Source organism: Lissotriton vulgaris, chromosome 1_1, assembly GCF_964263255.1.
Source record: "Lissotriton vulgaris chromosome 1_1, aLisVul1.2, whole genome shotgun sequence".
Classification (NCBI taxonomy): Eukaryota; Metazoa; Chordata; class Amphibia; order Caudata; family Salamandridae; genus Lissotriton; species Lissotriton vulgaris.
The window spans coordinates 952,350,609-952,362,750 of NC_141685.1; the positions used below are offsets into that span (position 1 = coordinate 952,350,609).

The 12,142-nt window shown below is 45.8% G+C and overlaps 1 protein-coding gene across 8 annotated transcripts in view; it reads right to left on the bottom strand.

Annotated features, from left to right (window-relative positions):
- BAZ2A (bromodomain adjacent to zinc finger domain 2A) overlaps positions 1–12,142 on the bottom strand; it is a 1,275,716-nt gene that overhangs the window by 1,076,244 nt on the left and 187,330 nt on the right. For all 8 annotated transcript variants that reach the window (XM_086959424.1, XM_086959462.1, XM_086959400.1 and 5 more), the window contains one exon: positions 3,771–4,337. In XM_086959424.1, the coding sequence (XP_086815550.1) occupies positions 3,771–4,337 (567 nt within the window). The remainder of the gene's footprint in view (positions 1–3,770; positions 4,338–12,142) is intronic.

The window sequence follows — 12,142 nt, forward strand, 5'->3', positions numbered from 1 at the left end:
AAAGCCTGCCTGTTTCGGCGTCGATGAAGTGTTCTTGATGCTCCTCCTCCGAAGGTTGTCGAGGTCGCGGGCCGTGGACCACCAACGACGCCTTCGGCGCCGAAGAGATCTTCTCGGGCACGCCGGCCCCCGGCCTAGGAGCGAAAGCCTTTGGCGCTGTCTTAGGCGGCAAGGTAAAGAGGATCGGCGTGGACGCCTTAACCGGTTTCTCCACAGGCTTGGTAGGCGGAGGGTCCTTCGGCTCGACCGCCGCGGTGCCGTCCCTGACGTGTTGCAGGGAGTCCGTGACCTTTTTGGTGAACGCGGCGGATGGACGCGCCGGTTCAGCGGAGTCCTTCGAGGCCACCTTCGGAGCTGCCTTCGGAGTTGACTCCCGTGGCGCAGCGCCCTTGGCCTTGTCGTGTGGACGCGGGGCAGAGAGGACCTTCGGGTCATCGGCTCGCTTTTTAGGGTCGCCGAGAGTTTTCTTCGGGTCGTCGACAGCCTTCTTCGGGTCGACCGGGCCTTTTCCGGCGTCGACCGTCTTCGGCGCCGACGCGCCGGTGTCGAACACCTTCACCTTAGTCTTCGGCGCGGCAGCCTTTGGCTCGGCGCCCTTGACTTGGCCTTTCGGCTCGACAGCCATCTTTGGTTTCTTCGGCGCCGAGGCCTCAGAAGTCTTCGATCCGACTAATGCGATGCGCACTTTCGGTTTTCGATACTTGCACCTGCGCAGTATCTGGCGTCGAGACCGTAGCTTTCACTTTCGGTTTCGTTTTGACCGGGAGTGGCTCTGTAATAATGTCCATGGCTGGGCCCGAAGGCGGGGCCGTGGAACCCATAGCGAGGTCTTGGGTCTTCGGGCCGTGGAACCCATATCGAGGTCTTGGGTAAGGCCCGAAGGCGATCCCTCGACCTGGGCCTTATAGATAGGCATGGCCCCAGAGTCAGTCTGAGGGAGCTCCTCGTCCGAGCTATCCTCCATGGCCCCGAGGGCCCCGTCGTCGTCTCCTACCTCCTCAACGACTTCTTCGCTTTCGAAAACCTCGGCATCAGCGTCGTAGTCCTCTTCGACGTCCGACGCGGGGTTCGATTCCGAGACGTCCTGGATATATTCTTCCTCGACATCCCCAGCATCGAAAATGTCCGTAGGCGCCGGAGCAGATTGCTGGGCCTCCAGGCGCGCAGCTCGTCGGAGCTGGAGTGTCTTCTTGGACCTGAATCGCGAACAGGCCATACATTTGGCCTCATCGTGGTCCGGCGACAGACACTTGTTGCACACCGGGTGGACGTCGATGTGTGGGTACTTCGAGTTACAGACCAGACATCTTTTGAATGGACATCGTTCCATGATGGATGGTCGATGAGTTTGGAGCGTCGACAAGGCCTTCCGCGCCGAGAGCACGCGGAAGTACAGAAATCGGCTCGGAGCCGAACTAGAAGGTGTTAAGCCGAACGCAAGACAATACCGACGTAAAGACTAAAGACCTTTTGGTCTCAAGGAAAGTTTTTCTATCGATTCCGACAAGAGGGAACCAAAGACATCCGAACCCAATGGCGGAAAAAAACAATCTGAGGATGGAGTCGATGCCCATGCGCACTGTAGTCCAGGGGAGGAGCCACCTATCTCGTGATACTTCGAAGACTCGTCAAGTCAAGTCAAGTCAAAAGATTTGTATAGCGCGCTACATACCCAGAGGGTCTCAAGGCGCTTGAAGAAGGGTGGGGAGTTACTTGTCGAATATCCACGTTTTGAGTTGCTTTCTGAACGCTACGTGGTTCTGAGTAAGGCGAAGGTGAGTGGGAAGTGAGTTCCAAGTTTTAGCTGCTAGGTAGGAGAAGGATCTACCTCCCATGGTGGTTTTGTTGATGCGAGGTACAGTGGCAAGGGCTTGGTTGGAGGATCGTAGCTGGCGGGAGGGGGTGTAGAAGGAGAGTCGTGTGTTGAGGCATTCGGGTCCGATTTCGTAGAGTGCTTTGTGTGCGTGGGTTAGGAGCCGGAAAGTGATCCTCTTATTGACGGGGAGCCAGTGGAGGTTTTTCAGGTGATCAGAGATGCGTTCTTTACGCGGGATGTCTAATATGAGCCTGGCTGAGGCGTTCTGGATGCGTTGTAGTTTTTTCTGGAGTTTTGCGGTGGTGCCGGCGTAGAGGGTGTTTCCGTAGTCCAGTCGGCTCGTGACCAGGGCGTGGGTGACTGTTTTTCTAGTTTCGGTGGGGATCCAGCGAAATGTTTTTTTGAGCATGCGAAGAATGTTGAAGCAAGATGAAGAAACGGCGTTGACTTGTCTGTTCATCGAGAGTGAGGAATCCAGGATGACGCCCAGGTTCCGTGCGTGGTCCGTTGGGATGGGTGCTTTTCCAAGGGCCTCTGGCCACCAGGAGTCGTCCCAGGCGGAGGGGGAGGTACCTAAGATGAGGACTTCTGTTTTGTCTGAGTTCAGTTTCAGACGGCTGTGCTTCATCCATTCAGCTACTTCTTTCATTCCTTCGTGTAGGTTGGTTTTGGCCGTGATAGGGTCTCTGGTGAGTGATAGGATTAGTTGAGTGTCGTCGGCGTAGGAGATGATGTTGAGGTTATGTTGGCGTGCGATGGCCGCGAGGGGGCTCATGTAAACGTTGAAGAGGGTGGGACTGAGTGAAGACCCTTGAGGTACGCCGCAGATGACTTCAGTAGCCTCTGACTTGAAAGGTGGAAGGCGGACTCACTTCCAGGACAACAATGTGCAATCATCCGGACCCAACACTAGGCGGCGATCTATGCACAGATATGAATTCAGCAGCCCACATGCCTCGAACCTAGCATACTAATCAGTGTGAATCTACACATATGTCTCCTTCCATGCCGTTTTGCCACATCTAGTAGCAATAAACAGCGGTATTAATCAAGTAAATGCACTGAGCTCAAACAGGACTCTTGGAAGATTTTTCCTATTTAAAGTGATTCCAAAATGCATTCTGCAAGGAGGGAAGATTAATTTTCTCCAGTTAGTAGCACCAAAAGCAAGGGTGCACATTAGGTTTATGCACAGTTAAACCAGGCACTACTGACTGGACTCTGCATATAAACCAAAAATCCAAGCATGCAAAGCGGTGTTAAGGAAACCATTTGGCATGGGAGTACAGTAGCCATCTTGCAGTTAGAAACGAGTAGCTTCTAATTAGAAACTAGTAGCTTCTATTCTGTTTTGAGGTTGAGGACTATTAATGAAGATCCTACAATGAAGACGGGAAAGCTTTTGAAATACTAGTTCTGGATCACAGAAAACTATCATAAACCACCATCCTTCTCAGCAGCAACAGCTGCAGGATACTAAAAGGAGTAGAATAGGGATCCATAACTTCCTGTCGAAAAGGACTGAAGCTAAACGGGACCGTAAATATTAAGCATACCAGTATATGGAAGCTGCTGGCCCTTTAAATAAGCAGTGTTCAATTTCTAACACTGCTCCCTTCAGTTGTTTAATGTTTTCCTTTTGTTAAGGGAGCAAAGCTAAGTCTTGTGCTGTAGTGTTACTTTTAAACGGCTCAAGGATCTGCGTATCTGTATTTCCAAAGTGAAACTGATGGTGATCAGAAAATGTAACCTTTAACAGACTGCAGTGATTTACTGAACTTAAAAATTGCATTTTTCTACATTTATTTCTATTTCTATTTATTAGATACATTACGATGCAAACATGTTGTGCAATCCCAGCTCATGTGTAGGACTATTCAAATACATATGCCTCTCAATAATGGTCCTACAATAGAGAATAGTAAAAAAAACAGATGTCAACCGTACACCATACCTGTCTGCATATCTGAAGGCTCCAGCGACTGCAACTCAACAGTCTCCCCAACTGCAATAGGCAGGATATCCTTTACACACTCATTACCAAGCTGGTTGTTCTCCTGTGTCCGACAGGGAGATTCTGTAAAGGTCTGGACACTGGATGCCAGCATTGGCGATGGCCGAGGAGTGCTGTAGTAATCAGTGGGGCCATTTTGCATGGGCCCAAAGCTTTCACCATGGAAAGAGTCATATAGCTCTGGCGAAGGGAATCCCAGCTCCATGGAGTTGCATGCACCTTTTCCCCAGGCTTCAGAATCCTGGAAGGTACCACTTCTTGGACTGGCAGGCCGGATGGCGTCAACACCACCGTTCAGCTGGTAAGGAACAATGGAATGGAGCTGGGGCACCAGTTGATTGTCTTTGGGAGTTGCAGAATTCACAGAGGGGTAACGAGTGTCATTCCAGAGATAGTCGAAGGCTACGTTAGGGTGCTGCACATGCAACAGATTGGTAGATTCCGTCCCTGAAGTGCTTGTGGGTGATACAGCAGCTAAACCGTTTACATTCATGTCACCATTCAAACCTGGGGAAAGAGAGAATATGTTACCACCAAAGCCTACTCAAGAGCTTTCAGTTTATCACTTGCTCCCCATGAAACCACCATAACGTTGGGCTCCAGAGTACTGAAAATGCATCTTGCAGATTCAGTCTACTGGGGCAGAGTGACAGCAGTTTCTGCATTTGCCAAACCTACAATATTTTTGTGGTTGGGCCAAGAAAAATGTTTGGATATCATGCCAAATCTTTAGTAAATCAAGATCTTTGGTTGCTATTTGGTGAGAATCTAAGAGAATACTGTGACACACAGTGGTGCAGAATATCTGTGCTGTAAAACTTCTATTTTCAACTACAATCAACTATGTTATTAACATTTCAGCTAGCAGTGCTGCAGCTGCAGTGTAGTGTCGGTGTGTAAAGGTTCTCAGCAAAAGGGCTACAGATTTACCTTTTATGCATCCTTCAACTGACACTGTCTCCTGACAGCAAACAGTAAGACCGAGAAATAGAAATGTTAAGAAGGTCAAGGCTCTTAAAATGGTAAAAATGCATTTTGCCCATAAACATTTTGAAGTCATAGCTCAATAGAAACGTAGTTGCAGGTCTGTCGCTGCAAAAAACATCCACAAATTCCATGCATATGTGATTAGTCAATATCTACTGATCGGCTTTTGGAAACTTAGTTAATCTTCATAGCTCGTTTAGAATTGTCTGAGACACATCATCCGATCTACTTAAAACATCCTAAGTGTGCCAGGGAGACAATCTAAGTAACACACTTCACTATTTTAGGATTAAGCTCTGTAATTGACCCCACACTAATAGCAAGTAACTTAATAAAGTCACAAAGTGTTGGATCGAAGATTAATAAAAATGGTGAAATGACATCACTGCTTTTCCTAAACTTAATATTGCATGATATTTTTTCTTAATGTGGATTATTTGTAAACAACATTTTGTGACTCACCAGTGTTGGCCACTCTGTTTAACCAAATTCTTAGAGAGGGCGAAACACCACCGTAGTCATGGAATAATGCCTCTATAACCTTAATTCTGAAACCTGGTAAACCCGCCTCTGATTGTGGCTCATACAGGCCCATCTCTATACTAAATGCCGATTATAAAATTTTTACATCTATTTTAGCTAATCGGCTAGGTTGGGTTGTTCCGGATATTATAGCTCTGAACCAAAAGGGTTTTATAAAAGGGAGACAGCTCTGTGAGCTTACATACGAATTGATTGGTTCAATGGACATTGCTATAAAGGAAGAAATTCCACTGGTTGTTCTCACTCTGGACGCCACCAAGGCCTTCGATAGGGTGAATTGGTTGTACCTATCGGAGGCCTTGAAGAGGTTTGGCATTGGGGATAGATTTCGGAGGACGATAGAGCTTTTATATCGTAATCCTTCTGCTTCACTGCTAATTAATGGAGGTTTGACGGAACCTTTTAAGGTCATGAGAGGAACCAGACAGGGTTGCCCCCTGTCCCCCCTTCTTTTTGACATATATATAGAGCCATTCGCTCAGACTCTTAGGGACAACACACTCATTAAACCTTTTGTTTATGGTGGCTGGGATAAGAAGGTGGCACTTTATGCAGACGATATTATGATTTTTTCCACAGATTATGAAGAGGCATACCCAGAAATAATTGAACAGGCCCATACATTTGGGAAAGTCTCAGGGTATGAAATCAATGCTCTCAAGACAGAGTCAATGTCCTGGAATTGTAACAGAACTAACAATAATGGGACATTTAAAAGCCAAATTCGTTATCTGGGGGTGAACATAGTTGAGGATATCAATGCAATTGCTTCTCTTAACTTTAATAAAGTAGCTGCAGAGTGTAGGAAACTCATGAGAGATTGGTCTCATCTCCCGCTTTCTGTTCTGGGTAAGCTTAATTTGGTGAAGATGAGCATTTTACCGAAAGTTTTTTTTATTTAATTCAATTCCACTTTATTTTGATTCAAAATTAATTTCTAAACTACAGAGTGCTATTACCAGCTTTATTTGGAATAATAAAAGTGCCAGAATCTCGTGGAAAAAAATTAGACGACGGAGGGAGAAGGGAGGGCTGGCTGGACCAGACCTTCAAATATACGCATGGGCGTTCCAGCTATCGCACATGCGTATGTTGCTTAAAACTCCGATATCTACTGGGATGGGCCCTCTTTTTTCTACTTTATTGGAATGTGAGGGAGTTAATCATGCCGGTTTCTTGTTTAAGTTTAGTGACCCCACATTTTTTAAAAAGATCAAATTGAAAGTTCTAAAAGGTTGTGTATCTACTTGGTACAAAATTAGACAAGCGATAAAGATTGGCTACTATTCAGCGAGGGCTCCGATATGGAACTTACCTGCCTCTCCCTTATGGACAATAGACGCCCTTAATAATCCCTTAATAGAAGCTGGTATTTATTGTTGGGACGACTTGTTCATGGACGGGGCTTTACTCTCATGGGATTATCTTATTAACAAAGTCGGCCCTGAGTTGTCAAGATTTAAATATATTCAGATTTCCAGCTGGGCTCAGTCATATAACGGTCAACCAATGCGACGCAACAAGCAGCCTATAGGCGGCCTTAGTGACTTGGTAACCTCTTTATTAGACAGCCCAGTGGCAAAAAAAGAAATCTCGCGATGGTATAACAAAATATTAGATGAAATAGATGTTAGTTTTCAATTACCAACAAATTTGTGGGCAGAACTAATGCCAGGTCTTGATGTGGAAGAGCTCTGGATTGCTTCCTGTTCATTGCTTTGGGATTTAGTTAAACCATCGTGGCTCCGTCGGAACCACCTCTTTACTTTGCATAGGGCATATTATCCTCCTCACAGGTTAACAAAATTCTCATTAACAGGTCCAATCTCATGTCCTAGATGCGGGTTAACTGCAGCCACGGATACTCATATGTTTTTAGATTGTCCAAGTTTATCAGAATATTGGGAAGCTATTAAAAATAAGCTGTTGCATTCTGTGGGTGAACACATTACTATAGACCTCGGTCTTGTGATCTTTGGTCTGAGAAATAAAACCCACAACGCAGCATCAAGATTGATATTCTATTCCATCCTTGCGGCACGTAGGGAGATATGTAGACACTGGAAGGATGCTCTACCACCTACAGTGCATGAATGGCGAACATCACCTCTCCAAATTTCCAAACTTGACCTTGCCAGGGTAGGAAATCCGAATACTAGAGCATTCTGGGCAATGCTTGGTTAGTCGCGATCTCACATGGGGTTTTTTTTTTTTTTTTTTTTCCCCCAGGTCCTATGATTAATGTGAGCATTGCCTATCCTGGCTATCAAGACTAACAGTCTAGATTCCAATGGGGTCTCGATGATTCGGGCACTATCAACTGAGGTACCATCCTAAGCGAGTTCAAGATTGGTCACTGTATATAGTGCTGAAGGGAACTGGCCTCGCCTCTCGTTAGACAAATTCCCATACCAGCTATAAGCTGAGTTGGCATAGTACATGACCAGTTGGCTCTTTGCTCTGTGGTGGTTTTCTTCTCGGTTTTGATAGCTCCAATCTATGCACACAAATAAGGATATAAAAAAAAAAAAAAAAAAAAAAACATTTTGTGACTGGCATACTTTGCCTCAGTTTCATTATTCCAACTTCGGGCTTTTATCAGGTTATACACGTTTATGTTTAACTTCGAAGGATGTTATACATTTTCTAGCTACCTGCCTTTGCCAACAGAAAGATATGGTTAAGTAAACAAAAGTATCTTGAATATTGTTTCTTAATTGCACTTAACCTTTCTTCTTTTGTTTTTATAATTCTCTCTCTCGTCATGAAAGAGAAGTATCTGCTATTTTTATTCCAATTTCTTTATAACAAGAGTCACTAAGAGGAACAATTAAGCACTCATGTCGGAGTAGAAATCATGCATTTAGAACTTTTTAGAATTTATATATTTTTTTCCACGAGTTTCGAATTTAGCAAAAACAAATTAAGTAGGATATTCAGCAATTCAGTTGCTTTAGCATGGGAGCCTGGGAGGTTTGCAGAGGAATCCATTTTAAGAACCAGGGAGACCAAAATGTTAGTCTATGAAAGGTTTACTGGAGTACAAACAGGGGTAATCTCATCAAGTCGTTCCTGTAACCCTCAACCGCTAGTCACTCTAAATAGATTCTTTAGGTCTGGGAGAGTGTAGCTATTCCCTAAAACACTAGATCAGTACTTCCCAGACTGTAGATCAGGACTCACTGGTGGGTAGTGAGCAGATTGATTTTTGGTAGGTCATGAAAGTCCTGGTCTACATGCAAGTAATATTTAAAATGGTGAGCCCTGTTTGTGCACCAGTGCAAAGCTGCTGAACTATGTCCCCAAGTCTAGTTCTATAACAAACCCTTGTAAGTATTCACAAGCCAGACTCCAGGTGAACCTTACATCAAGTGTAGCTTTTGTTATTTTACTTCAGAAAGCCATTTCAACAGAAAATGTGCTCCCTATATGTGAGCATGCACAACCATACCACTTGCGTATGACTTTCAAACATAAATTGACCCTAGTGGTGATAGATGTCGACTTTGGATCTGGGAATCAGGGTTGGCTCAACATTCTTTGAGTCTTGGTAAATCACAATCTTCTGTGCTTAAAATAAAAGGATCCTCCCATGAAGACCCCTAGGGGGGCGATACATAGGGCTTGAGGGTCGCCTCAAGGGCAGACAATACAATTTTCTATTGGCTCATGTTCCCAGCAGCAACTTCAGTCAACGCTTCAAGATCACTTGCTGACCCTTTCTCAAGGTATCACATTGATAGGGGTGATTTTATTGTCGTCCATGATCCAGTTTGGGACACTCTTAACCCACACCCCCAACCATTCCACACAGCTCTTCTTACAGGCAGACTCGATGGGCCTCTGTGATGCGTGGAGAATGTGGCACCCTTACGTACATGCCTTTACCTACACATCAGCGGCACATAACACAATTATTGCACATTGATCAGATCTAGCTCCCGGTAACCTACATCCTCCATCTCACGCACATTCAGACCCTTCCCTAGGGCATATCACATCATGCAATCCTCCTCCTAGAGTTGGACCCTTCAGCAATGCACTGGATACCCATGTGGCGTAGAAAATGCTTGGCACCTCACGGATCAACCCAGTGCTGATTTTGTGGAAACAAAAATCCAGTTTTTTTTTAAAATAAACCATGGTGTTGTGGCTGCTGCCAGAACTCTTTGGGCGGCCAGCAAACCCACCCTTTGGGGACCGATCAAATGGTATGTCCAGCGCAAGGAGGCACACAAGTTGTCACAAATGCGGGCCCTAAAGATTCAGATCCTCTACTTGGAGCGGCATAGGAGTCATCTGCCCTCCGATGACCTGGACCGTAGACTGACACTGGCGAGGTCTAGCTTGATACAGGTTTTCCTGGAAGAAGCCAGGCAGTGTTGGAAGGCGTCGACCCAACGTGTATATGAACACAGGGATAAGTCTGCACATTCCTCTATTCACCGGTCTCTAGTGGCACTGCTTCTAGAGTGGTACCCTCGATTTGTGACGCTACAGACTGCCTTCATGCCTTTATGAGCGATCCCTGCCCTGCGGCCTTGATCAACCAATCGTGGTTGAGGAGATTGGTGAGGCACTGTCCGCCTTAGCAATGGGAAAGACCCCGGGTCCAGACGGCTTTCCGATTGAGTTTCGCAAACATTTTTGGCCTCTCCAGCTACCCAACCTCCTGGCGTTATATACTGAGGTGGCAGAACAGGGGTCGTTTCCCATCATGTTAGACACAACTGTTGTTGTGATCCATAAAGTAGGGCAGCCACAGGTCCTGCCTGTGTCATATGTTGCAGCCTACCTTTAGCACTCGGTAAGCCGAACATAGGGATGACTTACACACATACCCATGAGAAATGATGACTTTACAATTGCTTTCAATGGCAAAGTCGGGGTAACAGTCAATGACTACTCATCTCAATTCTGTACGGTGTTCAGAGGAGATGCTGGAAGTCACCAGATGTTAGCCTCAATCCCTTTGGCTCTGCTGTCCTACCAACTCTGAAGAAGATTTGGGCAGTAGGGATTTGAGGTCCAAAGAGTTGGAAGACATCCTGGCTCCTGGACACATTTTTGGAACTGCATTTCTAAAGATGAAAGAATCTAGCAAGTGAGCACCTTCTTGAGGATGGGTTCTCTTGTCATGAAGACTTTTTTGCTTTAGGGCTTCTTTGCACCATTGGAGTCAACTGACATTTTACCCAACTTGAGGGAGACACACATTCACCATTCCAGTTGGACATGTGTTACGTTTAATTGGGAATGCCCTTGAGAATTAGGTCTTGCTTCTGGAGGACATTTGCAAATGAGGAACTACCATCATTGAGCAAGGCATGCAAGAGGAAATGGACTAAGTCTTTCAGGCAAATTGAGATGCAAGGCAAGAAGAAATGAATATGCTACTTACCAGTATGCATCTGTTCTTGGCATGTAGGGCTGCTGACATTCATATCTGTGCATAGATCGCCGCCTAGTGTTGGGTCCGGATGATTGCACATTGTTGTCATGGAAGAGTCCTCGAAGTATCACGAGATAGGTGGCTCCTCCCCTGGACTACAGTGCGCATGGGAATCCTCTCCATCCTCAGATTGTTTTTCGCCATTGTGGCAGAGGTGGAGTGTGGTACAGTAAGTGATGACCATGCTAAGAGTAATTCTGAGTGCTGCAGCCGCTACAGGCGCCGGGGAGGAGGGCGGGCGATATGAATGTCAGCAGCCCTACATGCCAAGAACAGATGCATACTGGTAAGTAGCATATTCGGTTCGAGGCATGTGGGCTGCTGAATTCAGATCTGTGCATAGAATATATAGCAGTCCCTCTTCTTAGCGGCGGCTGCCCGTGCCAGCTGCAGCTGTCTGAAAAAAGTGTTTTTAGAACAGCCTGTCCTACAGCTGCCTGCTGTTTGGAATGCACATCTACACAGCAGTGTTTAGTAAATGTGTGTATGGTACACCATGTGGCTGCTCAACAGATCTCCTCTAAAGGAATGTTTCCAAGGAAAGCCATGGATGCCCCCAACTTTCGGGTTGAGTGGGCTCTTGGGGGAATCGTTATCGTGCACTTAGCCTTTTGATAGAAAATCTGTATGCACTTAACGATCCACCTGGCTATACCTGCTTTTGAAATGGGGTTGCCTTTGTGTTGTGGGGAAAAGGCAACAAACAGTTGTTTTGTCTTCCTGAAATCTTTTGTCCTATCTATCTAGTACATGAGAGCTCTTTTGACGTCTAGTGTGTGGAGCATTCTCTCTGGCACTGAATCCGGATTCTGGAAGAACACCGGGAGTTCTATAGTTTGATTCATATGGAACTGTGAAACTACTTTAGGCCGAAACTTAGGGTTAGTGCGTAGCACCACCCTGTTGGAATGAATCTGTATTAATGGCTCTTGGATAGTTAGTGCTTGAAGTTCACTAACTCGTCGTAGCGATGTGATTGCTATTAGGAAAGCCACTTTCCACGTCAAGAATTGTATCTCGCAGGAGTGTAGAGGCTCAAAAGGTGGTCCCATCAGTCTGGTAAGGACCACATTCAGGTTCCATACAGGTGCTGGTGGGTGTCTGGGAGGAATAACTCGCTTGAGTCCCTCCAGAAAAGCTTTGATGGCAGGCACTCTGAAAAGTGAGAGATGCTGCCTGTTTTGGAGATAAGCTGCTATTGCGGATAAATGTATACAAATGGAAGCATAGGCTAGATTGCATTTGTATAGATGTAACAGATAACAGATGATGTTGGGAGTAGATGCATCTAGCGGATTAATGTTGTTGTTGGCACAATAAATGACAAATC